Source organism: Brassica napus, chromosome A9 (genome assembly GCF_020379485.1).
Source record: "Brassica napus cultivar Da-Ae chromosome A9, Da-Ae, whole genome shotgun sequence".
NCBI lineage: Eukaryota > Viridiplantae > Streptophyta > Magnoliopsida > Brassicales > Brassicaceae > Brassica > Brassica napus.
Window position 1 is genome coordinate 41,968,414 of NC_063442.1, and position 27,213 is coordinate 41,995,626.

The 27,213-nt window shown below is 34.4% G+C and overlaps 7 protein-coding genes and 1 pseudogene across 8 annotated transcripts; 7 read left to right on the top strand and 1 right to left on the bottom strand.

Annotated features, from left to right (window-relative positions):
• The first annotated feature begins 203 nt into the window (after positions 1-203).
• LOC106434781 (basic leucine zipper 43-like) lies at positions 204-1,086 on the top strand. Its single transcript, XM_013875630.3, has one exon. The coding sequence runs from the start codon at positions 411-413 to the stop codon at positions 996-998; it is 588 nt and encodes a 195-aa protein (XP_013731084.1). The 5' UTR covers positions 204-410; the 3' UTR covers positions 999-1,086.
• A 1,767-nt stretch (positions 1,087-2,853) lies between these two features.
• On the bottom strand, positions 2,854-4,059 carry LOC106434782 (phytosulfokines 1). Its single transcript, XM_013875632.3, has 2 exons — positions 3,885-4,059; positions 2,854-3,099 (listed from the first exon to the last, which is right to left on the bottom strand). The coding sequence occupies exons 1-2, from the start codon at positions 4,020-4,022 to the stop codon at positions 2,968-2,970; spliced, it is 270 nt and encodes an 89-aa protein (XP_013731086.1). The 5' UTR covers positions 4,023-4,059; the 3' UTR covers positions 2,854-2,967.
• Positions 4,060-4,982: 923 nt separating this feature from the next.
• Positions 4,983-7,391, top strand: LOC106434774 (ceramide synthase 1 LOH3). The gene is made up of 6 exons (XM_013875624.3): positions 4,983-5,334; positions 5,912-6,141; positions 6,221-6,376; positions 6,465-6,650; positions 6,729-6,913; positions 7,003-7,391. The coding sequence occupies exons 1-6, from the start codon at positions 5,197-5,199 to the stop codon at positions 7,032-7,034; spliced, it is 927 nt and encodes a 308-aa protein (XP_013731078.2). The 5' UTR covers positions 4,983-5,196; the 3' UTR covers positions 7,035-7,391.
• Positions 7,392-7,764: 373 nt separating this feature from the next.
• Positions 7,765-11,285, top strand: LOC106434796 (choline/ethanolaminephosphotransferase 1). Its single transcript, XM_013875649.3, has 19 exons — positions 7,765-7,984; positions 8,188-8,347; positions 8,481-8,490; positions 8,577-8,627; positions 8,743-8,820; positions 8,900-8,975; positions 9,057-9,079; positions 9,164-9,264; positions 9,349-9,443; positions 9,561-9,629; positions 9,709-9,778; positions 9,946-10,009; positions 10,092-10,132; positions 10,215-10,299; positions 10,390-10,452; positions 10,544-10,602; positions 10,696-10,748; positions 10,856-10,928; positions 11,022-11,285. Exons 2-19 carry the CDS (start codon positions 8,211-8,213, stop codon positions 11,050-11,052), a joined length of 1,179 nt encoding a protein of 392 aa, XP_013731103.2. The 5' UTR covers positions 7,765-7,984; positions 8,188-8,210; the 3' UTR covers positions 11,053-11,285.
• A 155-nt stretch (positions 11,286-11,440) lies between these two features.
• Positions 11,441-15,172, top strand: LOC106438790. The gene is made up of 9 exons (XM_048741763.1): positions 11,441-12,090; positions 12,918-13,191; positions 13,359-13,473; positions 13,555-13,679; positions 13,805-13,886; positions 13,979-14,090; positions 14,168-14,331; positions 14,414-14,534; positions 14,599-15,172. The coding sequence occupies exons 1-9, from the start codon at positions 11,902-11,904 to the stop codon at positions 14,938-14,940; spliced, it is 1,524 nt and encodes a 507-aa protein (XP_048597720.1). The 5' UTR covers positions 11,441-11,901; the 3' UTR covers positions 14,941-15,172.
• A 3,868-nt stretch (positions 15,173-19,040) lies between these two features.
• LOC106434786 lies at positions 19,041-20,932 on the top strand. Its single transcript, XM_013875634.3, has 2 exons — positions 19,041-19,460; positions 20,032-20,932. The coding sequence occupies exons 1-2, from the start codon at positions 19,144-19,146 to the stop codon at positions 20,891-20,893; spliced, it is 1,179 nt and encodes a 392-aa protein (XP_013731088.2). The 5' UTR covers positions 19,041-19,143; the 3' UTR covers positions 20,894-20,932.
• A 346-nt stretch (positions 20,933-21,278) lies between these two features.
• On the top strand, positions 21,279-24,132 carry LOC106434788 (annotated as a pseudogene). The gene is made up of 2 exons (XR_007316702.1): positions 21,279-22,330; positions 22,925-24,132. The product of XR_007316702.1 is annotated as an uncharacterized LOC106434788 (transcript).
• Positions 24,133-25,658: 1,526 nt separating this feature from the next.
• On the top strand, positions 25,659-27,086 carry LOC106434772. Its single transcript, XM_013875622.3, has 2 exons — positions 25,659-26,049; positions 26,181-27,086. The coding sequence occupies exons 1-2, from the start codon at positions 25,730-25,732 to the stop codon at positions 27,001-27,003; spliced, it is 1,143 nt and encodes a 380-aa protein (XP_013731076.2). The 5' UTR covers positions 25,659-25,729; the 3' UTR covers positions 27,004-27,086.
• Positions 27,087-27,213: the final 127 nt, after the last annotated feature.

A 27,213-nucleotide genomic window follows, 5' to 3' on the forward strand; every position in this document is an offset into this window, starting at 1 on the left:
TACCACCATTTATCAGTTAGATATCTCTTACCGAAATATTAGAAAGGATAATTGCTTCCTTTATTGTCATCTGCAGAATTTTATATGCAGAGCGAAGTTATTATATTTTTAAGCTCAAGTATTACAACTCTCTTTTTAAATGGACAAATCTTTGTAAATAGAATTTCCATAAGAGTTTATAAACATATAATATACATACAACCCATTTTCTACACAACTCATTCCTTTACCTCCCACCTCTATAAAACCCTTCGCCCTCTCTTCCTCTTCACTTCAAAACCACTTCACACATAATACATATCTCTTTCTCTCTCTCTCTCTCAAATTTTTTTTTTTTATTTTTATCATTTACACTAGCAAAAAATATATATATATATATATATATCCGGAAAAAAATCAAAGCAAAGATCATGAACACAGTTCCTGCGGAGCTCACCGGATACTTCCAATATGTAGCGCCGGGAAAATATAATAACCAAACACCAATCATGGAGTCGGAATACTTCAACATGCACTCTTCTCCTACTTCTTCCTCCTACTACATCAACGGTCTTATTAACAACAACAACTTCTACTCTTCATCATCCAATGGTCAGGATCTAATGACGAGCAACAACTCAGCATCAGACGAAGATCACCAACAAAGCATGGCCATCGATGAGAGAAAACAAAGAAGGATGGTCTCTAACAGAGAATCTGCTCGTAGGTCAAGAATGAGAAAGCAGAGACATCTCGATGAGCTTTGGTCTCAAGTGATACGACTTCGTACTGATAACCACTGTCTTATCGATAAGCTAAACAACGTATCCGAAAGCCATGAGCTTGCTTTGAAGGAGAACGCTAAGCTTAAAGAGGAAACTTCTGATCTCAGACAACTACTCTCTGAGATAAAATCCAACAACGAAGACGACAACAATTTTCTAAGAGATCTTGAAGATTCGATATCAAACACTAGATCGGGTTCGGACCAAAGGGGCAGGGATTTTGAGTTGTATTAATTAATGATCTTGATCAATGTTCTGCTTGTGTCAAGAATGCAGATTTCATAATATAGTATTATATGTTATATATAAAATATAAATAAATGTCTTTTTCCCAAAATAAATAAATGTATTTTTCTTTTAGCCAACTTGAATTATTAAGTATAAATTTCTTATAGTATTATGATATAAAATATAAATAAATGTCTTTTTGCCAAAATAAATAAATATGAATTAATTCCACTGTGGGACAACAGTTTTTCCGGATGGTTTATAATATTTTATAAAACGTACCTATGTTTGAGTCGACACGAAATTTTGGTTAGTTAAATGTAACTTTCAAGAAAATACAATATATACTCCTTTTATTTATTTCCGCACTCTAAGTTATGTTTTTATATGATTGTATGAAGGTATGCCTTAGTTACCAATAATTTTGTTGGTTAGGAGTGGAGTCTGCTAAACTTTTTTGAGTGGAATTTAAACCATTAAATTGGAATAAACTATTGAAATAATTTCGATTATCCATATATTAAACGTTTTATGACGATATATATTAAATCTTAACAATTTCAGTTCGCCGCATAAACAGACTTGCATCATTAAAAACATTCATGGCAAACAGAGATTTAAGAAGAAATCGATTACAATGGTGGAACTCTTTTTAATCAACCATTTAATCATTAGCCACTTTTATATATTTCGGCCATTTATACATAATTAATTTGACTTTGACAAACCACCTATAAATTGTTTCTTCAAATGCTGAATGAATATTCATCCGAAACAAAACACATCAAAGTCAAATGAAAAGATGTACATCATAAAACACTAGCGAATATATACTGAACTGAACCCCACTAAATATTTTATTTGTATTCTCTACTTAATTTGATTTTTCTGCTTTCTGTTTTCATAGGTTGGAGATGGAATTATAAGCTTTGACTTTTATGGAGGATCGTTCAGTGTAGTTAATAACTTGTAAAGATCATTCAAAGATTTCAGTTACAAAAAAAAAAAAGATAATCACATTAATTAAAAGAACAACAAATAATGTGTGCCTAACAAAGTAACAATGTGTTTAATTATCTAGCAAAAAAAAAAAAAAAAAACATTGTGACTAACTATAACACGAAAATAAAGCATGCTTATAACATTTTAAGCTGTATTTTCTTCTATAAATGGATTCATCTTTGACTGCATGTGCTTTCTGTGTGTGTGTTTATATAAGATCTTTTGTCAACTGTTGAGAATAAGACTGCTTAAAAATGGTGGATATGGTTGTTGAATGGAATAGAACAAAGGGAGGTGGAGGCTCCTGGTGATAGTGGCATAGTGCCTCTGCCAAAAAAAAGTATATAAAAATTGGAGACTAATTTCTACAAGAATAATAACAAATATAATCAAGAAAATAGAATAGAATTTATAAATAATGTTATCTTCCCAAACACAATCAAGATATTCTTTTTAAATGAATGTTTTGTTTTTGGTAAAAAGATGAATAAGTTTGTTTTATCAAAGTATTGAAATTAGTTCATTATTAACAACATAAATAGTGACATAGTCTCTGAATAATTTATCAATATTTAAATCAGCACTTCGTCTACATGCGCAACGTACCAATAACACCATGCCATAATCATTTATATTTTCTCGTTCTTTTAACCTTTTGTATGTATTTAACTATTTATGTCAAAAAAAACTTTTGCATGTCTTTTTCCATACAAAAATTTAAATATAAGCCTGTTTATGGGCCTGACACGAAAGCATATAAACCCAATTATTTTCAAACAGCCCAATTAAACTTGATTGTTGTCTCTCACACCAGCAAGTTAAATAGCGTCGAAGGATAAATATACGTTGACATTGAAAGAAAGCAAACGACGATTAGAATAAAATAAAAGAACATGATAGCACATGGTCAAGGACACTTTGCTTATGCTTATAGCTTGTATTAAATGAAAAACAAAGGGCAAATGTTCTTGTTTCAAGGAGATATGTTCATGTCTTGTGTATAGATGTAATCGGTGTGAGCAGCTACGGTTTTCTTAACAAGGCATTCTTCTTCACTGTCTGAACTCTTGCACTCTACTCCAACTCCATTGCCTTTTCTACTCTCCTATAACGACCAAAAAGAAGCAGAAAGAAGTAAAACTAGTGAGCTGAATCACTCAATACTATTCATTTTTTATTTTATTTTTGAACTTAATACTATTCATTTTTTATTCAACATAAATTTTGTTCGGCTCAAATATTTTTCTTATTCTATCATTTTGATATTCATGTGACATGCAATTCAATACCACAAGGCAGTGCATAGTATATGGAGAGAGCGCAACTCCAAAAGACATGAAGAACAGCCAAAAGATGCTACTACTCTACGTAAGCTTGTGGATAAAACTATACAGATTCAGTTGTTTGCAGTAAAAACCAAGGGCCAAGCATACTTGGAAAGGGGGCTACGCACTTGGTTTGGAACAAGATATGTTCTAAATCCCCCAAGAAGATTGAGAAGTGTTTTTTTTTAGATTATAGATGAGCTAAGTACATAAAACAAAACAGCTGCACTGTAAAAAAAAAATCAATGCCACCATATATATATATTTTCACATATAGAAATTTATGTATTATGCTAATATCGAAGCAAGAAAATACAAAATCTTTTGATAGGATTTTTCTGATAAACCGTAGAATCTCTAATTTCTGAATATATAGCGAAACTAAAAATCTTTCGTCTAAAAGAATTCTGTACTCGAAGTTTCAAAAAAAAAAGAATTGTGTACTCGAGTGAAAAAAGGAATACTATGATGGTTGACGATCTCAGTTACCATATTCTACTCCATGCATATAACACCACATTAGAGAAAGATAAAAGAAGCCGGATAATACTATTGATGAACTTACATGCGTGGAGGTCCTGGAGGAGGGAGATGGTTTAAGAGGAGCAAATCCATCTTCTCTTGAAATAACACTCGAAGCCATGCTTAGAAGCAAAACTAGAGTGAAGAAGATGATCAACATTCTAGTTTTCATCTTTATCATTTCTTTTCTTCCTCTTCTTCTCTTTAAGATATGAAGTGTCAAACAAAGAACTCTTTTATATACTGTACTATATAACGCCTAAATTAATAAAGTATACGGAGATATTTGACTTTATTATATTAATTAAATAATAAAGATGCGGTTGTATATAGAATCATAAATGCTGTATAGAAAGATGGGCGTTATATGAAGAAATACTAGTAAAGATCGATGAAGCAGAAAGACAGAGAACGTGAAGTCAAATTTTGGCAACTTGGGGTCAACGCTTTCATTTCTCCTTGGAAACATCACCTCTTCTTGTTTCAATGTGACTTTGAATATACCGAAACATCATGGACATATCTAGGAGTAGTATAAGTATATTACTCCTACTTTAAAACCATAGAAAATTGAGAAGATAAGGCTTTATAATCACCGACGAACGTGCATGTGTGGACAAAGCTTTAACGAGTGTGAAACACAATAATGAGACGAATCAATTGAGATTCAAATATTCTAATCATTTTTTTGGTAAAATCTAATATTTATTTTTTGAAACTTAAAACGAATTTATTACTTTCATACCGTGATACCAATCATACGATGCAATAATTATACAATTATATTTGCACATAACATTAACATATAGTATCTCACAAACTAGAAATCATTATTTGACGTCAATAATCAACGAATCATTATTTTCCCAAAACTTTCCATTATATATAAATAAAATTCGTTCCAAAATTTCTACCATAGTTTTATTACAAATTATAATCTACAACTTCTTTTATGACAATATACAGAACAAACTAATACGTAAACCAGTCGTTTTTATTTTTATAAAAAAAGACAGTAACTTGTCCAATTATATATATCAAAGTCAAAGACTAAAGAGAAGTCAACTAAACAATAACAAGTTGTCACACTTGCCAGCTTGAAGAGTAGAGAAGACTCTAAGCGACTCAGAAGATTCGAGGAAGACCAGAAAACTATTCCAGCTTTGAAAATATAAAAAAGCATACATACATTCTTATAGAGAATCAACCAAATTGGGAGATTGTAATTGGAGCAGTACACTTCAACTTGCATTTAAACTCTCACTTGATCCAATAAAAGGAGGTCCGGTCCCTTTGTCTCTCTCCGCGGAGAAGTCAACCATATGTAAAATTTTCTGATTCGTAAAAATCGGGAGATGGGTTTGTTAGAATCTGTGAAATCGATTGACTGGGAGCTGGAATCACCTCCGGTTTACCAGGACTTTCGTGTACTTCCTCTCTTCGCAGTCTTCTTCCCTTCGGTTCGGTTCCTCCTCGATAGATTCGTCTTCGAGGTAGGTACTTTTCTTATAGATCGAAAGCTCTGAGTTTTTTTTTTTTTTTTGTGATGCACTCACTCTCTTCTAAAGCCGTTACCTTTATAGATTGATTGTAGTGTTTTCATCAATGCCTTATCTAAGTGTTGCGTAAGCTAAAAGTATTAAGAAGCTTCATTAGGATTGATTTGTAGCTGAAAGTGTCTCTCTTTTTGATGGTTATGATGTAAAGACTTTACATTTGTTTATTGAGCTAAAAGTATTGGGAAGAAGCTTCACTAAGATGAATGATTGTAGCTGAAAGTGTATCTCTTTGTGATGGTTATGATGTGAAGAATGATTTAAACCTTTTTGTTCCAATCACTTAGGAATGTTAAATGTTAGTGTATGTGAGAATGAATGTACTTGTGACATTGTTGTGCATTCTTTTTTTACATTAAACATTTATGGTAACGAGTACTTGACTTTGTTTAGCTCTAGTTCCTCTCTAGTTAAGCATCATTCATGTGTGGCTTTGGTTAGTTTGAAGTAGGGTATGGAGAAAGTTCCTTTTTTTTTGTTTTTTTAACTTGAACTTGATATTTGGTGTTTATAGAAATTGGCAAAACATTTGATATATGGGAAACAGAGACAGAATCTTGGAGATGATGCAACGGAGAGAAATAAAAAAATCAGAAAATTCAAAGAATCAGCCTGGAAGTGTGTTTACTATCTATCAGCTGAGATTCTTGCTCTCTCTGTGACTTACAATGAGCCTTGGTTTATGAACACTAAATACTTTTGGGTTGGCCCTGGAGACCAGTCCTGGCCTGATCAACAAACCAAGTAAGTTTGTTTCTCCTCAAGGCCTTTGCTTATATATTCACAGGTTAAAGTTTAAAAGTTATATATCATTCCCATGCAGGTTAAAGTTGAAGCTTCTGTATATGTTTGTGGCTGGATTCTACACATACTCAATCTTTGCTCTGATCTTCTGGGAAACAAGACGTTCTGATTTTGGAGTTTCAATGGGTCATCACATCGCTACTCTTATTCTTATAGTCCTCTCATACGTATGTAGGTATATGCTTCCCATCATCACACTCCTACTCTACAATGGCGTCCTTTTGCTCCACATTGTTTTGATCTTCTTCTTCTTCTTTTTATAGCTTCTCTCGTGTTGGTTCGGTTGTTCTGGCACTTCACGACGCAAGTGATGTGTTTCTTGAAGTTGGGAAAATGTCTAAATATAGTGGAGCTGAAGGGATCGCAAGCTTTTCATTCATTCTTTTTGTTATATCTTGGATCATTCTCCGCCTCATTTACTATCCCTTTTGGATCCTATGGAGCACAAGGTGTATATAATTGATCTCCTTTTATAGTTCTCTCGAATGTTTTTCTCCTTATGTGTGTATATAAATGTTTTGTTGCAGCTATGAAGTAGTTTTGGAACTAGACAAGGACAAGCACCCGGTGGAAGGACCAATATACTACTACATGTTCAACACTCTTCTCTATTGCCTACTTGTTCTTCATATATATTGGTGGGTGTTGATGTATCGGATGCTTGTGAAACAAATACAAGACAGAGGCAAGCTTAGTGAAGATGTTAGATCCGGTAAGCTTAGTTTATAATATTTAAAAATCTGTTTTTTTTTTGTCAAATCGAGAAGTGATCTTCAAGGTTGTTTTTTGTTTGTTTTGTAGATTCTGAAGGTGAAGATGAGCATGAGGATTGATTGATAACAAACGTATAGGAGGAGCTTATGAAATGTATAAACTTTGGCATATTCTCTTAATGGTTCTGATCACTGATGGATGTTAAGGGTGGAGACCGAGTCTTCAAACTCCAACACTGGACCAGCTCATGGACAGAATGGATTAACCATATCTAATTTGGCGATTTACTGAATTGTACATTGAACAGCTTCAGTATCTGCTTTGATTGTATTGTAATAATGTATTGTATTGTATTGTATTGTATTGTATTCATTGTATCATTTCACTATCAGTAACATCATTGATAAATCTGTAAAGTATATTCATGTTCTTACTAATATTTTGGTGGTTGAATTTTAATTTAAATATGGTTGATATTTCTTCTTTCACGTTTATTTTGCTTCAAAACTACACATCCAAACTCGAATTATTTAATTTTGAAATATTCTTCAGATTTTTTTTAATTATTTGTTGATAAAATCTATAATTGACTAATTAAACTAATATTTTTTGGACATTGTAAAAGTAAGCAACTTTGGCTTTGTCTAAGAATGAAAAATGGAGCTGGCATATTCCTTTTGGAAAAATATTACTCAATATTAAAAGGTAAGGAAAGCAAAAGGAGAAATAAAATAAAAAGAAGAATATGATTCCACAGCAACAAGTCCTTTTGATTGATTCTTGTTAAGGTACTAAACTTGCAACTCATTAACACCATAGAAACCAAGTTGTATAAAAAGATATTTGTATATAACAGAAGTATATGTACATTAATTACAACAAAAAGAAATATCTTTCACACGTGTGGGGGAAAGCAAAGCCCTCCGTTTGCTTCAGGTCCTCTCGTCCCGCTTAGCCGTTCTTTTGGGCAAAGAGAGAGAGAGAACTAGAGACTCTTGTCTCTTTTTCGGACACGGACACTCGAAAGGCTCTTCCTTTACTTTCGCCGACACAAACCACCTGAACCATCGTAAGTACTCTTCTCTTGACCAATAGCAAAGGATCCAAGTTTAGATTGCATCCAAATCTCGAAGGTTCCTGTCACAGCTTAAGCAAAGTTTTGTTCTTTTTGTAGAAGGGTCATGCCCATTTTCTTGATTTAGCGTTAGGGAGTCTGATTAGTGCTAGTGAGACCGTTAAGATCCCTGCTTTAACGTCTTTTTGTATTTTCAGAACCAGCAAGAGGTTAGAAAGTGATGGGTTACATAGGAGCACATGGTGCAGCAGCTCTTCATAGGTACAAATACAGTGGAGAGGATCACTCTTATCTTGCCAAATACCTTCTCAACCCTTTTTGGACTCGTTTTGTCAAAGTCTTCCCTCTATGGATGCCGTAAGTCTCTCTCTCTCTCTCTTTTGTTTTTTTTTAGCTTTACTTGATGAGATGCTAAATGTGAAGTCTTGACTTTTGTTTTATCTTTTCATGTGGTTTTTATCTCTGTTACTGCCTTTTGGACCATACGCAGACCGAACATGGTATATATAAGTGTTTCCTGTCTCTCGATTTTGCTTTATGTTGTGTCGTTATTACTTATGGCTTTTTTGCTTTTATTGCTTTGCAGATAACGCTTATGGGGTTCATGTTTCTAGTCACATCTTCCCTGCTAGGATACGTGAGTCATTAATCTCTTCTTCTGTAGTCTCTATGAAGCATTTGCTTGTTGTCTTTATGTCTGCTTTCTTCATATGGATTTGATTTAGAAGACACTTTTTCTTTACCTGTCTCAGATATATTCACCTCAGTTGGATTCTCCTCCTCCACGATGGGTTCACTTCGCACATGGTTTGCTTCTCTTCTTGTATCAGGTCTGCGTCTCTCTCTCTCTTTCTTGTGAATGTGTTTTAACTCCTTTCTTTTCCTGAAACTCTTTGACCTTTTTTTTAGACATTTGATGCGGTTGATGGGAAGCAAGCAAGAAGAACGAACTCCTCTAGCCCCCTAGGAGAGCTTTTTGATCATGGTGCTTTATCTTTTCCCCCTTTTGATTATCTGTCCTCAGTTTTTTTCTAGATTTTTCTGACATGTGTTCCAATTTTTGCAGGTTGTGATGCACTTGCTTGTGCAGTATGCATTAACAAATCCTTTCTCTTTTTTTATTCACTTTACATTCGTGGAGTCTATGCTGAAGGTTTTTTAAAATGAAAACAGTTTGAAGCCATGGCGTTTGGAAGCACTGCAATGTGTGGAAGAGATACTTTCTGGTTCTGGGTTATTTCAGCTATTCCCTTCTATGGAGCTACATGGGAACAGTAAGTCCTCTGCTTCTAACTCTATGTTTATGTCTCTTAACATTGTTATATACTTTCTAATACTTACATTGCACTCTTCTCTAGCTATTTCACCAACACACTTATTCTTCCGGTAATCAATGGACCTACAGAGGGCCTTGCACTTATATACGTCAGCCACTTCTTCACCGCCCTTGTCGGTATGCTTCTTTCCTGTCTGGCCAATCTTTAAGCATTTCATTTTGAGACCAGTGTCTTTCTATACTTGGGTTTGGTCTTTACTTCCACTGTTGATCTTTTTATTTTTCTGTCTAAAGGTGCTGAATGGTGGGCTCAGCAGTTAGGGGAGTCCATACCATTGTTTAGTTGGGTGCCGTTTGTGAATGGTAAAACTATCTCACATTTTTATTCATCCAATTTTCTTTTACCGTTGCTCTTGATTAAACCTTTAGTTTTCTGTTTTAGCGATTCAAACTTCAAGAGCAGTACTATACATGATGATCGCTTTTGCTGTTATACCAACCGTCGCAATCAAGTGAGTCTTCCTAACTTGAACAAGATATGTTTTATTTTTCTTCAGACGATTCAGTGTTTCTTTCTCAAAAATGAAAGTACTGATGAAATTAGAAAATAGTATTCTTTAGTGTTGAGTTAAGTTTCCTAGTTGATGAGGTGGTTCATATGCGGTTGCATTTTTTGCAGTGTGTCAAATGTCTATAAAGTTGTTCAATCAAGAAAAGGGAGCATGGTGCTAGCATTAGCTATGGTAATCTCCTTAACGATTGATTTATAAAATACTTTTTTTTTAAGCTGCAAGCTTATTGTTCTGTTTGAATTCTCTGATGCAGCTGTATCCTTTCGTGGTTCTTCTTGGAGGTGTTTTGATATGGTAAGTCTTGTTTCATGCTCTTCTAAGATCTCTTTCTCTCTTCTTCTCTGTTGAAAATGATTGGGATCATATTTTGCTACAGGGATTACTTGTCTCCAATCAATCTCATAGAAACATACCCTCACTTGGTTGTACTTGGAACTGGACTTGCCTTTGGATTTCTAGTGGTAAGTCTTCATTTCTAGTGCTACTTAACTATCATTCCAAAAAGTTACAACTCAAAAAAGTTTTAAATGTTTTTTTTTTGTTGTTCTCAGGGAAGAATGATTCTTGCTCACTTGTGTGATGAGCCAAAAGGACTGAAAACAAACATGTGCATGGTAATATCCCACAAATCTCTAATCTCTCCATCTTACCTAGTTTCGCAAAATGTAACCTTATGATATGTTTTTTTTTTCTTTCAAAATGCAGTCTCTAGTCTATCTTCCCTTTGCACTTGCAAACGCTCTAACCGCAAGATTGAATAATGGGTATGTTTTTTTTTAACATCTTTACAAATTCCTGCAGAAACTTCATTGTTTTTTTTTTTGTCTTTATAAAACTGAGAAACTTGTGTCTTTCAGGGTTCCTTTAGTGGACGAGTTATGGGTTCTTCTCGGCTACTGTATATTCACAGGTTTGCTCCTAAAACAATTAGCTCAGCTGTTTGTTTCTCTCTCTCTTCATCAGTTAGTTATCTTGGCCCTCCTAAGTCCTAACTAATGTTGTATTGATGTAAAACAGTGTCGTTATACTTGCACTTTGCGACTTCGGTCATCCATGAGATCACTGCGGCTCTTGGAATCTACTGCTTCAGGTGAAGTCTTTGATCAAAACCTGTCAAACAGGTCATGTTCTTGTTTTGAAAACATAAGAAATTAATGTTTGTATCTCTTTTGGTTATCCACAGGATCACGAAGAAGCTTGAAAAGAAACCCTAAGGGTAATGCTTTTTTTTTTTGTGTGTGTGTGGATCGTTGGAGCAATACGTTGAATGATCGATATGGACCTCCTCACCGGATCGGTGATGTATTTCTTCTTAGTCATTCTCGTCTGTGTGATCAGGATAGGTGAATTTATGTAGAAAACTTTGTATAACGTCTTTTTACTTTGTATAACGAAAATTATTCGTATTTTTTGCTCGACTGCTATCATATAAAATATTAATTATATATTTAAATTTTTTTATCATTAAATTGAATTTCGTTTACAAGCCTATGAGGTGTTGGTTGACGTTTTGACCTTTTGTGGCACGAATGAATTAACTTAGGCATAGTGTGTGTCCTCGCATTTTTAATACAATACTAATAGCAATTACGCGTTGATTTCCTAACATCTAACACTACTAAAAGCAAAATAAGAAGAGCATACAGGCTATCCACGTCGGATTTTTTATTTGGCCAATCAGGTTCTTTTTTTTTTACACGTCAGACTCGGGTTTGCCTTTTGCCCGAAGTCGAGTAAGAGATTTCGTGGGCTTCTGATTTCTCTTTGGGCTTTAAGTTTGATTCGGGCTTCTTTGTGTTTTTTGTGTATCGCGAGGAGAATCATTTAGGTGAGCCGACATCTAAACGAGAAGCTTCTCCTCACCATTACCGCTTCGTGTTCTTCGATCAAAAAGAGAACCGTAGATTCCATCGATTCAATCCTAAGCTATCAATAGTTCCGTTTCGATCAATCAATACCCCTTCATTATGATTTCTTTTCACCTCCCTCTTTTCCTCCTCTTATATAATTGATCTTCCTTCTCCGTAGAATGCAAAACCCTAGAAAAACTCAGATCTCAAGATATGGCGATGAAACGAAATGGAAAGTCTCCTGCGTCTTCCGAGTCTGACGAATCAGTGATGTTCTTCAGAGATGTCTCTCTCGGTCCCCATGAAACCCGGTTGCGATTCCGACTCATCCATTTCTGGGAGGCTCAGAACCCGGTGAAGAAGACCCTTATTGGTCTGGAAATGCTTCTCATCGACGAGCAGGTACGTCAATTCTATAAATAGTTCCTAGACCTTGAGATCGATGTGTGTTAGGGTGCATTAGTTATGTTTGATTAGTTAATTAAATTTTTAACAGTGATTTTGCCGGTTCTTTAAACTTGGAAGGTGAATCTAGGGTTAATTAGTTATGATAAAAAAACTTTAAAATTTGGTTTTGACGTTTTCCTGGTATTTTTTTTGTTTAAATCTTGAGGTTTGTTTCACGTTTTTAGTTTTGTTATTCTTTCCCGACTATATTAATTGTTACTGGACCGTGCGATCCGTGTCTGCGTTCATTAGTAATGTTAGAACGGAGTTAATTTAACTTTGAGCTATGCTTTCACGTTTCTTTAAACGTTAATAAGAATTTGTAGTTTGATTTTGTCATTTGTTTATATGGGTGTTTAGTTAGTTAATAAAAATTTTTAACAGTGATTTTGCCGGTTCTTTAAACTTGGAAGGTGAATCTAGGGTTAATTAGTTAGGATTAAAAAACTTTAAAATTTGGTTTTGGCGTTTTCCTGGTATTGTATTTGTTTAAATCTTGAGGTTTGTTTCACGTTTTTAGTTTTGTTATTCTTTCCCGACTATATTAATTGTTACTGGACCGTGCGATTCGTGTCTGCGTTCATTAGTAATGTTAGAATGAAGTTAATTTAACTTTGAGCTATGCTTTCACGTTTCTTTAAACGTTAATAAGAATTTGTAGTTTGATTTTGTCATTTGTTTATATGGTTGTTTAGTTAGTTATTAAGGTTTGGGATCGTATTTGTTTAAATCCGAGGTTTGATTCTGATTTTGTGTTTTTCTTATTATTTTTCCGACAATAGGGAACTGTCATTCAAGGATTCATCCCACCAGGTCGTATTAAGAAATACCTGCCTGAGATGAAGCGAGGTTCAGTTTACGAACTCATCAACTTCTACGGATCGAAGAACAAACCGATGTATCGGGTTGCTGATCATATCGCAACCGTGTCCTTCGCATGGAACTCTGAGTTGTCGGTTCTTCACGACATTCCAATCCCTTTTGATGAAGACCGTTTCAGGATGCATTCGTATGAGGATTTTGAGGCCAACTGTGATCTCAAAGGTGACCTCTACGGTAAGAATTCTAATTTTACTATATTTATATTTTGATGTTGTTTTGGCCTATCTTCCTGTTTGATAAAGAATTGTAGAATTTTGTTCAGTTATGTGATTAGTTCAAGTGTTTCTTTTTTTTTAAATGATTAGACATCTGAGTTATGTTCTTGATGATAAATGTTATAGATGTTCTTGGCCACATGAAGCTGGTTGATGGACAGGCTCTTACCGAGCGTCCCACCATTGATGAAGCGAAGCTCGCTACCACTCGGCACATTATGGTTCACGTGCAATCACATGAGTAAGTGTGTTCTTCTTTTTTTGATAAACCATATCTCTTTAGTTCATAAGGTTCTTAAGTCCCTAAGATATTATTTTCCAGAGGACCTGTTATGAAGCTTTACCTCTGGGACCAGGCAGCAACGGACTTCTGCAAGAAGTTTAAGTCCTATGAAAACACTCCCACAGTTCTTTTGGTCACAGCTGTTAACACTAAACGTCTCGGAGGTACTTATTTATCCCTTTGGTTTCGCGTTTGACTGATTAAACATTCTACAAACGTTTTGTTCTTTAAAATCGCCTTCTAACTTTACACTCTTATCATCTTTAATCCTTCTTCCGTCATTTTACAGGTAACCTGGCACTGAGTTCTATGTCTCCCACACGGGTTTTCATGGACTATGATGTGCAACCAACAATTGATTACTTCGCGTGGTATGTAACACTGTCTATATAAGTTTATGTTGAGCACACATTTATTCAAATTGAAGTTATTGACTGAATTTATGATTTCTATTAATTGTTAGGCTCTCCTCGAACCCAGAGATTGCTAAGCAGGTTAGTGCAGAGGTGGTCACTAAGCGGGAGACGATGACCATATCTGACATCTTCTCCTACATGACTCTGGAATCTGCAAAGGTAAATACAAAGCTAAATGTTACATGCAATTTTTAAACGCTTCTATGTTTATATCAAATGCTTTTGAACTGTTGCAGGATGCCTTTTTTGAGTGCACTGCCACGATTGATGATGTGGTTCATGGATCTGCTTGGTACTATATTGCATGCACTGGGTGTCATAGTAAGGCTACCAAAGGCGCAAATTCATTGATTTGCACGAACCCAAGATGTGTGAAGGATACCACAGCTGGAGTTGCACAGTAAGTTCATTGGCATCGATAATCAATTACACTCTCTCTTATATAGTTTTTGGATTATTGACTTCTAAAACTTACATAACAGGTACCGTGCAAAGATTTCGGTCTATGACAGCAGTGAACAAGGTTTCTTTGTCCTGCTTGGTGATGCTGGTTTTCAGTTGACTGGGAGGCATGCATCTGAGTTGGTCAGCAGCTACTTTGAGGTATATATCTATCAGTTTATACTCTCAAATGATTGAAACTCACATTACTGTTTTTGAATGCAAGGCCAATAAAGACAAAGGTCCTGACCATGAAGTGCCTGTCCCGGAAGCTCTGATCAGCATAGTCGGACAGACCCATAAGTTCTGTGTAAAAGTTACAGACCACAACTTCTCTGGCAACACCCGAGCAATCACTGTGACCAAGATCCTCCCTCCGGAGACATCATCACCCACAAAAGGCTCCGTTGATAACGCTATTGCTGCAACATCCATGGAAGCAGTGCAGACTGGAAGTGAAGTGTGTGGGCCTTCAAAAAGCCGTGGAGATTCTGCAGATGAAGAGAGTAAGAGAACGTTTGACAGTGTTGATCCAGAGAAAGTCAAACGGGCAAGGTGTGAGAAATAATGATTCAGTTCGATAATTCTTAAGTCTTTGCATTGAACTTCAAGTACTATGTTGGTTTTTGCAAGTTTGCTTCAGTTTGGTACTATTTTGGTTTTTAACAACACTTTGCTTTGTTTCTTTTCATTTCAAACTTTGGATTTTAATCGATTAAACTATCCTTCCTATATAGTTTACTCAGATCAATTGTTTTCATGTTTAAATTCCTTTATATACACCAACTGATTTGGCCTCATCAATATCTTGCTAGACTTATTTATTTCCATAATCCATACACAATTTGAACTCCACGTAGCCATCACACACGCATATCACACAGCATGAAGATTTTAGAATATTTTACATTTATGAAATTTCTTAAAATCCCATATTCCTTATGATCCTATATTTATGTTAAAACCAAGCTAAATAGGAAAGTAATAAATTCTCCTTAAGAAAGTTTGCTTCGGACATTATAATCCCATATTACTTATGATCCTTAGGAAGGAAAAAAGACAGAAAATCAAACTCTCCCAATTATTCACTTGCGTTAGAAAGAAGGAGACTCGAGAAAGACAAAGACCTCATCTGTTTCTTCTACACTTCCAAGCAATATTCGTCTGGAACAAGTTGGTGGTGCGGATCTCTGTTTTACCGGTATGGATAGCCTCCCCAATAATCAGCCCATTGAAGTGTCAGGTAAATACCAAATCCCTGCATGATTCTCTTAAACAAAAGAAAATTAGAAGCATCCCGTAGCGTTTATAATTATTTTTTACCAATGAGTATGAATATCCAAACTATATTTAACCACAAGTTGGTTTGGATGGCAGTTCTACTCATTCGGCATAGAAAGTTGCAAAGCAACATTATAATTCAAATTTTTTATATAAGAACTATCCAGAACGTTTTATAAGACTAAATAAATAATACAATGTCATCCTTATAATTTTTTACGTTTTTTACTACGTTGGAATTATTCCTTATGAATAGAAGGGATGATTCTATAGTCAATGATATATAGTGGCTATGTAAATCACGTTTTGTAAAAAACCAGTATATTGTATGCTAAGTTGCTTCGTCTATACAGACAAGCTTTAATTATATATATACTTAAATATCACGAATGTTAATTTCAATTTTTCACGAAAATAGTATATATATTAGTTTCCCAGTCTTCACAGCGATATGTCTCGAGTTTTTTTTTAGTTTGAGTTTTAAGGACTTGAAAGTTATATATATATATATATATATATTTAACTTACATCAAAAGTAATATACAAATACTGTGTTTCAGTGCCGTGCGAAGGTTTTTGGAGGCCCGAGGCGAGTTAAATAAATTTTACATGATTTTTTTTTTTGAAAATATTTTTATTTAAATTCGAATTATATAAAGTTTTTTTTTTTGAAAAAACATATATATATATATATATAACACTAAAAAGTTTTGATATATTACCTTAACATTTTCTAAATTTTTATAAACTAAAAACCAAACTATAAATTTTTAGCGTTTTGGATTGAAATGTTGGTCGCTGTTAAAAATTTTAATATTAGCATTTAAATTAAATACAATAAACTATATATTCAAAATATTATAAATTTTTAATCAAATTCTATAAATATATAAAATAAATTTAACTCATAATATATACAAAGAAGACAAATATGGATCAAATATTTATAGTTAATTTGAAATAGAATCTTTATAGTTTTATATAAAATATTGTAAAATTGATCACAGATTAGTTATTTTAAACACAAGTCAAATTTAGAATCAAATAATAATAAAAATCTAACTAAAAAAATACATTAAATATCAAGTAATTTTTTTTTTTTGTAATTAGGGGCCCTAAATATTTTACAAAATTTGGGGGCCGTAGGCGAATGCCTTTTTAAATCCATGTGTGTAATAAATATAGTTAGAAATTCATGTACCTTATTACAATTTTTAAATCGAATGTTTTTAGTGACATCTTCAATGCAACACATTCCCCAAAGAATCCACGAACTTCAAGAAGGGGTTTCAGTGCGTCCTATCATAGTATGTATAAGAAATGTTTGGGACATCAAAAAACACCAAATAGATAATACTCGAACTTCCATCGGCTTCCTGTGCTACGACCACCACGTAAGCCTTTTCTAAACTTCTCTATATATATATATATATATATATATATATATATATATATATATATCTATATATGTTTTCCAATCCACCATATTTGATTTAAATAACTCACTGCTTACTTAATTGGATTGGCACACCAAAATTTGATCACACCCAGGGACAACTATTAGAAGGTCGGGTCACCGGAGACATTCAGCCAGATGATCCAAAAAACTTAACCGAAGGAGATACATATGAGTTCTCGAGATTTTCTGTCATACATAATTCCCGACAACGGAAACTCACCCAACTGCCTTACAATATTCAGATCAACCAAAAGACAATAGCATTGAATGTTACACTCGATTGTCCGATATTTCCAGTTCACAGTTTATCTCCTCAGAAATACAGAAATCTATTGCGGTTGGCCATTTTGCCCACACACTTACCAGGTAAATATGTCATCCCAGTATTAATTAAACAAATATGTATATTTATTCTAAAATAAATGTGCAGATGTCGTCGGACAGATAGTCATAATACAAAAAATAAAACCTCACCACCCGGAACTCAATATTGATGCCACGATTGGCCTACGGCTGAACAGGTTAGTTTAACACAATAGTTAACAACAGAATAATTATTATCTTCATACCACATCTCTATCTCAGGTCAACGATCGTCAAACTCATATTGTGCGACAAGCAAGCAGCAGATTTTAGCATCCTATAAAGTAAGAAAGATAGAAAATTTAAAGTTATGATCGTCACAAGCTTAATTCCTAAACTAATCCAAGGTAAATAATTCTATATAACACATCAAAAAATCATACATATATAATTTTTTTATTTAACAGCATAAGAATAATATCCAATATTTTGCAGGCAAACTTATACTCCGTTCAACACCAGCAACAATTTTCTACTTCAACAAATCAATTGATTACATAAAGCATTTCAAAAGGCGAATAAGGGATTACGCAAAAACATGCAGCACGGAGTGACCCTATTTCATGCATCATTCGGATTATTATTCTCTCTCTCACAAATTTGATACCTAGATTTATTTTCATATAAAATTGTTTTATGATTCCTTTCCTTTAAAACCCTACTTCTATATAATACTTAAAAAAGGCGATGTCTAGATGTGATTGAGCAAGAAGAAAGAATAATAGATGATGAAATTTCAAATAGATTTTAAAGACCTTTAATTTATGTAATATTACAAAACTCCAAATTCGTTTATTACAATAAAAATTTTACCAACATATATATTAAAATAATATTCTGAAACGATATTCAACTGTAAGTTTTCAACAATTACACGTTTAAAAAATATTATTAAGTATGCTTCGTTTTTTGAAAATTGGGTGTTTATATATTAAATAGGTTATTGGAATACTTTTTCTTTTGCTGAATTTATTCGAAATAAGACTCCGACCTTTTGAAATAAGAGAATTTATGTTATATACATAAATTCAGGACAAAACTCTAAAATTTATGTTAACGATTATCGAGGATCAGGTGCTAACAACCGTCACACTCCAAGATCATATTGCCCTGATTGCTAATTTATTATAATGTAGAGCACCTACAAAAATTGTACTAATAATCACTATTTTATATGCTATGTATCAAGATTTAACATGATGGAATCTTAATCTAAAAGGCTATGCGAAGATATCAAATATTATTTTAAGACTCCAACTTTATGAAACCCATGTCTAGAAAGGTCACTTTTTCGGGTTATGTAATTAAACGATTTCGCAATTAACTTTAGCTAACGTTATGTCATCCACTGAGCTACTGTTGTTTTAGTTTTATTTGGTGGAGATTGGAGTGGAGGACACAACAACCACCTCAACACTTATTGCGTCCATACAATCAACACCAAAATTTAATATGATATTTTGGTTCAACATTTTCACAAACAAATAACCCGGGCGTAGCCCGGGAACGGACCTAGTTACGTTAAAAAGACTAACCTATAAAGACTATAACAAAAGTCAACTCATGGCTTTCAAAAGTCAACATACTTCAACATAAAAATATGCATTGATCAAACATGTTCCCTTATAAACCGTAAAATAAAACACACGACACCGTCTACACGACAACATGTATGTAACAAGGGGTTTATCAGAGTACCGGAAAACCCCGTCGGAGCTCAAGAAGCCACCACCTGAAGGACCAAACTCCGGCGTGCTTGTGATTCAAGACGAAGAATCGTTGACCACTTGTTGCTTTGGTTTGTGCAACGAAACTCTCTTCAGAGGATTACCGTTTCCACAAAACGCAGCGTTGACCGTTATACACAACTACGGTTCGCATAGAGACAACGTTCGTCGTGATCCGGCTGTGTTCATACCTGTTCTTGGTCTTCCTCTATCTTCTAATCGTTACTACACTTATGAACGGTGCGGGTATTATTCGAGGTATGACTATTTACGTCTGAATTTCTTATCCGACATGAAATATTAAAGATGGAGTGGTTTACAATTTTCTAGATTTTCATCTACTTACACTAATAATAAGTGATTATCTAAAAATTGTGTATGATATGTTTTTATACATAAACATTATATGATTTATTTAAAATGTCAAATTTTCATATAACCAGTAATAAAATATGATTGCTTAGACTTTAGAGCAACTCATTTCTGTATTTTTCCTAAATATATTCCAAGTCACTTTTATTTTTTCCTCTAAAATAAAAATTTCTGTATTTAGGGAAAATATCTTTTTTTTTTACTTTATCGATTTCTTCTATTATGGATAACTATATTTTTGTAATGTATAGCAAAATGCATTGGAAATAGTCTTATATTTAGATCAGGTTGAATTGATCCCATTATAATCCCTAAAAATAATGATTAATTTTTTGAACTTTATAAGTCCTTTTGTGTCATATAAGCATGCATAACAAACAATTCAAATGCCCACATATACATATTAATGTTTCGAAAACTCATCTCATTTGGAGAAGCTTAAATTTTGGATTTGCAGAGAATCATCTACTAGCACTGAAAAAGAGGTGGAGAGAGTAACATGCTGCTTCTGCATCAAATTCAATCATGTTCATATGTATAAGAAGCCACAACCAGATCCTTATGACATTCACCGGCAAGTTGTGATCACAACTACATCAGCGCCTTCCTGTTCTTACTATCAGGCAAAGCCCGTTGATCCTAATGCTATACTTCCTGCATTCCTTATGCAGAGCTGGGTGATAGAAAACTCGACTTCAACCCTACGAGACTTTGGTCTCACAGATGATGCTAAAGGTCTAAATGTGGAGCTTCGTTCTAAGCTTCCTGGTCTTGATATGAGCGTTGTTGTAGGGAAATGGTATGTCCCTTTCTTGTTTGTGAAGGAAGGAGACATAATAGATCAAGTGAAGATATCAATGTATTACAACATGACCCTTCAGCAAAGATGGGAAGAGGTTTTCTTCTATGAGAATGTTCGCAATGAAGATTGTATTCAGGTTGTCGTTGATGTGAATCTTGAAGCTCAAGTGATTAAAGTAGAGGGACAAAAGATTAATATAGGAACAACATATTTGGATGCTAAAGGGATTGTTTGGTTCCAAGTTTTTGATCATGAAGGAAAAAACAAGAAGATAGGTTTAAGGTCTATGATTGTTGAGAGGATGGAAAGCGTAGAGGAGAACTTTGGATGGAAGAAGATAGATGGAAACCTATTGACGGTTAAGAAATTGGATCGATTTGAATGTGGTTCATCACATTGGAAGAGTTATAAATGTTATGTATTGGTAGAGAGCTTTGAGCTGAAGAGAATGGATGGGAGTTTGGTGTTGACATATGAGTTTAGCCATGCTGATAAATTGAGGACTATCCAATACTGAATTGAGCTTCTTCATTTTCAGCGTATGCTTTATCTTGGCCTGCATTGAATTGATGTGAACTCTGTTAAATTGAAAAGAATAAATGATTATCTTACTATCCGTTATTTAACATATTGTATTAATTGGTCATTCTTTTTCCTAGATGCTCCAACTATTTCTAAAATTTCTTATTTTCTTAAACTCATAAAACTAAATGAAATCTTCCTTGTAATTAGATGGTAACGCATGGTAAGAACATTTCTAATTGCACTCTATTTTTCATTTTAAAATAGAGTTTAAAATAAAAGAGTTCCAATTCAAGTCTATTTTTTACTTTATAATACAATAAAATATATGTATTCTATTTGTAGAATAATTTATTTTTTGTTTATTCATCATTCTATTTCGATTCTAAAATATAATATCAATGGAATAAAACTTAACTATATTATAAAATTATTCTATTTTAGAATGAAAATTACTAAAGTGAACATGTTAGAAAGACATGATCACGCACAAAGAAGCTTGAAAAGAACCCTAAAGGTAATATATTTTTTTTGTTTTGCGTGTACCGTTGGATCAGTACGACGAATGTTCAATACGGACGTCTTCTTCTTAGTCATTCTTGTCTTTGTTCGATCAGTATAGGTGAATTTATGTAGAGAACTTTGTATAATGTTTTTGCTTTGGATTTATGCATGGGAAAAATACGAAAAATTATTCTAGAAACATTTTTCACTGTTATCCTATAAATAAGTATTAAGATATAATTATATGAGATTATTGACATTTGACTTTTCGTAATACAAATGAATTAACTAAAAGCATAGTTTATGTTTTCACATTTTAATAGTACCAACATCAACTACACGCTTGTCCCTAACATACCGGACGATAACCTGCAAAGAATGTGCATCGGTCAAACATGTTTTTACATTATTCATTAAATAAACAGGCTACAATGTATGTAACTTGAAGCTCTCATACATATTTGTAAAACCTCTGTATAAATAAACCATAAAGTCAAAACCTTTGAAAAGTCTTTATACGAAAGCTTGTACAACTGGCTTACCTCTCAATCCATGGTGCAATTATATAAAAGCGAGATCTCAGCTCCTGGATTTGACACCTGGTAGATTCTGAATTGAAGATGTATGTTACAAGACGTCTTTCTGAGTACCAGAGGAACCCGTTGGAGTTGGAACAGCGGCCACCAGAAGGTCCAAACTCTGGAGTACTTGTGATTCAAGACGAAGAGTCAAGACCCCTCTCTTGCTTTGGGTTGTGCTATGGTCAAGATCTAAAAGGCTTGCCGTTCCCACAAAACGCAAAGCTGACCGTGAGCTATAGTGACGGAGATGACTCATATCATGACCCGGTCTTGTTCATCCCGGTTCTCGATCAGCCCTTATCTTCAAACTGTTATTACGTTATTATAAGACGTGGGAAGCATTCAGGGTAACATAATCTTACAACTTTCTTTCCTTTTACATGTTGTTTTCAAGAACAAATCCATGGTCGATTTGTTACAAAAAAAAATACATACATGGTCGACATGACTAGAAATTACTAAAAAAAACAAGCTTACTCTATCGCAAATCTGCATAGAAGTTTGGTATTCTTTATGCTGTTTTCTTTCTTTTTGTTCCACAAGGGATCAAGATACGAAACCTTTTTCCGCTTAATCGGATTTTTTGTACCGGAGCTTAAAAATTACAAACAACGTTTGTTTTACATTATGAATGTTTCCCAAAAGATCAAGATAATTTTTCTGTTATTATTAAATTTTATTAATATTACACAGAAAATTATAAATTTTCAAAAATTAAATAAATATTGAATTATTATTTGATTTAGTGTTATCAAAAATTGATAATCACAAAATACTATACTCTTGATAAAAATTTAATATGTTTTCTTGTAAAAATATGAAAATTTTATTCATATAAAAAGGTGGGAATAGTGATGATGAATAATTTCCTTAAATGACCTAACTTGCACACAAGGTATGAGCAAAAACCTCAAAATATTTTGTTAATATAATGTTTGCAGAGAAGCATCGGCAAGTGCCAAAGAGGAAGACAGAGTCCCATGCTGCTTTTGTTTCAACTATGTACCTGAAGCTAAGCCACGACAAGCAGATCCTTATGACATATACTAACAATTCGAGATCCATCAACGAAAGTCTTATTATTACTCTGCAACATCCGTTGCTCCTGACGGGGTGCCACCCTGGTTCCTTAAAAGAAAAAACTGGAGGGCTGGGTACTCAACTTCCCAAGACTTTGGTCTAATAGATGATGCAAAGGGAATCAACACTATGCTTCGTTCCAAGCTTCCTGGTGATTTTAATACAAGCGTTGTGGTAGGGAAATGGTATGTTCCTTTCATATTTGTGAAAGAAAGAGACGCAAAGGCTCAGATAAAGAAATCAACCTATTACAGCATGACGCTTAGACAAAGTTGGGAAGAGGTTTACTCATGTGGAAACCTTGATTACAAGAAAGAAAACGGAGAAGTTGTAGTTGATGTTGAAATAGAATCAGAATTGGTGAAGCTTGAAGGGCAAGTGATTGGAAAAGAAATCAGAGGTGTGGATGAAAATGGGGTTGTGTGGTTCGAGATTGCAGGCAAGAAGATAGGTTTAAGAACAATGGTCGTGGAGAGGATGAAATGGGAAGAGGAGAGATTTGGATGGTCGAAGGAAACCGATGACATAAAGTCTAGCATTAAGAGATCAGAGAGATTTGAAGGTGATGCAATGCTTTGGCAGAGCTATAAATGTTATGTATTGGTAGAGAGCTTTGAATTGAAGAGAATGGATGGGAGTTTGGTGTTGACATTTGAGTTTAGACATGTTGATAAGTTAAAGAGCAAGTGGGATTAAGTTCAATCGATTTATGTTTTCATTGTGTCATGTGTGCAACTGTTGATTTAATACCTTGGTGAAGAAGTTTCATGCATGTTTATGTAATAATATAAACCTAAGGTCATGTTTCATGTAATCTCAACTTTTATGAATCTAAATTGGTTGCTTGATTTTCTATGCTGGGTTTGGTAATCTTTAATCAACTTAATGTAATTGATATTTTGGAACTTAAAATTGGATAAAAGCAAAACCAAGGTTTTTGAGCAAAGTGATTAAAATCGGTCCAAAAGCTGATCGATATAGTAAAAATATGTAATGTAGCGATCCTAATATTCAGCTTAACCACAATGTTGTTTCCGTTGAATTTCAAATGAATAAAATACTAACAACTCGCTGATTATAAAAACATATGATGTGACACAAAACCGTTGTGTCAATTGATCGGTATTCTGCTTTTAGGTGGATGATCGAGCTATGCCGGTTTCTTTTTTGGAGGGCCATGCTATAGGATGTTTCCCGAAGTAGATAATGTAGATGCCAGTTGAAGTGTAGACATCTATGTTCTCTGTCCAGTCAGCGTCTGTGAAGGCATGGAGAGATGGTGTGTTTTGTGATGAGAAGAAGATGGAGGCGTAGGAAAAAAAATCAGGTGAAAGAGTCAGAGCTAGCTCTGATACCATATTGAATATGGAAGATAATATTATTGATAGACTGGACATACACATATATACATGAGTGGAAGCAGAGCATTAGGAAATAATATATTGTGCAATACCGAGAAGTTAATATTATATCAATCAAGGGGAATGAGGGAATATTATAATAGAATCATCCTCAACTAACAAAGATTGAGAGAACTAGCAGTATCAGTGGTGGCGATTCGAACTGGAATAGCTATAGATTGTATGTGTTGGTGGGAGAGCTTTGTGTTGAAGAGAAGGGGTGAGAGTGTAGTTGGTAATGTTTTTATTTAGTTTAGACATATGGAATAGCTATACATATGAGCTTAGACATGCTAATAAGTTGAATTCCAAGTGGAAATCTTGAGAACTTTCTTGTGTGTTGGTAATGTTTTTATTTAGTTTCATTTGCAATAAGGGCATCTTCAACCCTACTCCATTTTCAACTCCAAACTTCATTATGGAGTAAAATCTTCTCCAACCCCACTCCATTTTCAACTTCAAAATGGAGTAATGGCTAGGGTTACTTCATTTTGGTGTTGCACCATTTTGAAGTAAAAAATGGGGTAATACATTGGAGATGCTCTAAGCTGATACAGTTTGGAGTTTCCTTTGTTTGAATTTTTCTTCTTCCTACTTCCTTATTTTATCAAATTTTAATATTTTTGAAGCTACAGCTTTTGTAATCATCATTTCAACAACTTTTGTAAACCCTCTATTTTTATATCCAACTTAAACTCATGTAAAAACATTAAATCTTTCTTGAACTTGCTGGTAACGTGCTAAGATTCAGCCATTTAAAAATCTTAGACATACGAGCTTCGACGTGTTTATAAGTTGGAAGAGAAATCGTAATTGAGTTTGTCATTCATTTTTTTTAATTAATATCAAGAATATTTACAATCTGCATCAAAAGCCGTTACCATCACACAAGCTCTCTTCTTACAATCTCCACACCAACTCATTGAAGATTGGCCACGTGAATAGATTGGATCGCATAGGTCATTTCCTGTTGAATTCAAAGTTCGACAAATTTTGATACATACACAAATTCAAAAACGATGTTACGTAACCATTCAAAACAGCCAGAAAAAGACTTCCGTTTCCTTCTAAGTTCAAGATCTTGCTTGGAAAAGTCGTTTTCATTTATCACCTCTTGGAAAAGTCTTTAGACAGTACCGCGTAAAACGTTGTTATTAATTATTTATATTCATTCTTAACATACTCTATATATATATAAATAGATCCAATCACAAGTTATACGAATCACAAAAAAAATAGCTAATCATTCACCAGCTAAAACCAAACATGTATGTTACAAGGCGTTTGTCGGAATATCAAAGAAACAGATCGGAGATAAAGCAACCATTGCCGGAAGGTCCGAACTCCGGTGTACTTATAATTCAAGATGAAGAGTCAAAGCCAACTTGTTGCTTCGGATCTTGCTACGGGTCTGAACTCAAAGGCTTACCGTTCCCACAGAACGCAAAGCTGACTGTGAACTACATCATCGCAGCTAATAACACGACCATCGTTTATCAGGATCCTGTCGTTTTCATTCCGGTTCTTGACCAGCCGTTGTCTTCTAACCGTTACTACGCCATTAAAAGAAGCGGGAAACACTCAGGGTATGTCTTCTAACCGTTACTAGGCCATTAAAAATCTCAAGTGTGAACAGAAACTTAGATGGATATGTCTAATGTTTTGAGCTTATACCTTACAAATACAATATAAAATTATTCACAACTTTTTGGTACAGAGAAGCTTCGGCTAATGCGAAAGAGGAAGACAGAGTCCCCTGCTGCTTCTGCTTCAGCCGTGTTCCCGAAGCTAAACCACAACAAGCAGATCCTTATGACATATACCAACAATTCGAGATCCATCAACGAAAATCTTTGTCTCGATACTACTTTGCAACATCCGTTGCTCCCGACGGTGTACCACCAGAGTTCCTTAAGAGAAAAGGTTGGACAGTTGAGTACTCGACATCCGAAGACTATGGTCTGAGAGATGATGCAAAAGGGATTAACGCTAAGCTTCGTTCCGAGCTTCCTAGTGATCTGAACATAAGCGTTGCGGTGGGGAACTGGTACGTACCTTTCATATTCGTGAAGGATGGAGACGCAAAGGATCAGCTTAAGAGCTCAACTTATTACAGAATGACTCTTTACCAAAAATGGGAGGAGGTTTACTCTTGTGAAAGCGCTTACAAAGAAAACCGCGAGGTTTTGGTAAATGTGGAAGTTGAGCCAGAAGTTGTGAAGCTTGAGGGACAAGTTATCGGAAAAGAGACAATAAGGGTGGATGAAAATGGGGTTGTTTGGTTTGGGTTTGCAAACAAGAGTGTTGGTTTGAGGTCTGTTGTCACTGAGAGGATGAAATGGGAAGAGGAGAGGTTCGGGTGGAAGAGCAGAGCCGTGGCTGAAAGAAGAGACAGATTTGATGGAGGCGGTTCGAGTTGGAAGAGCTATAAATGTTATGTGTTGGTGGAGAGCTTTGTCTTGAGGAGGATGGATGAAAGTGTGGTCTTGACATTTGAGTTTAAGCATGCTGATAGGTTGAAAACCAAGTGGGAATCATGATAGCTTCTTGTTTAAAACTTTCTTGTGTTGGTATTCATTTGTAATAAGCTAATAAAGGTTTGGAGTTTATTTCGTTTGGAAAACTATTGAAATCTTGTGGACACTGTTGCCATCAAGAACTCTTTAACAATTCCATAAGCCACTAATTCCGTGTTTCTCGATCACCGGCTTGAGCTTGAGGGGGTATATAGAAGGATATAGAATATCTTG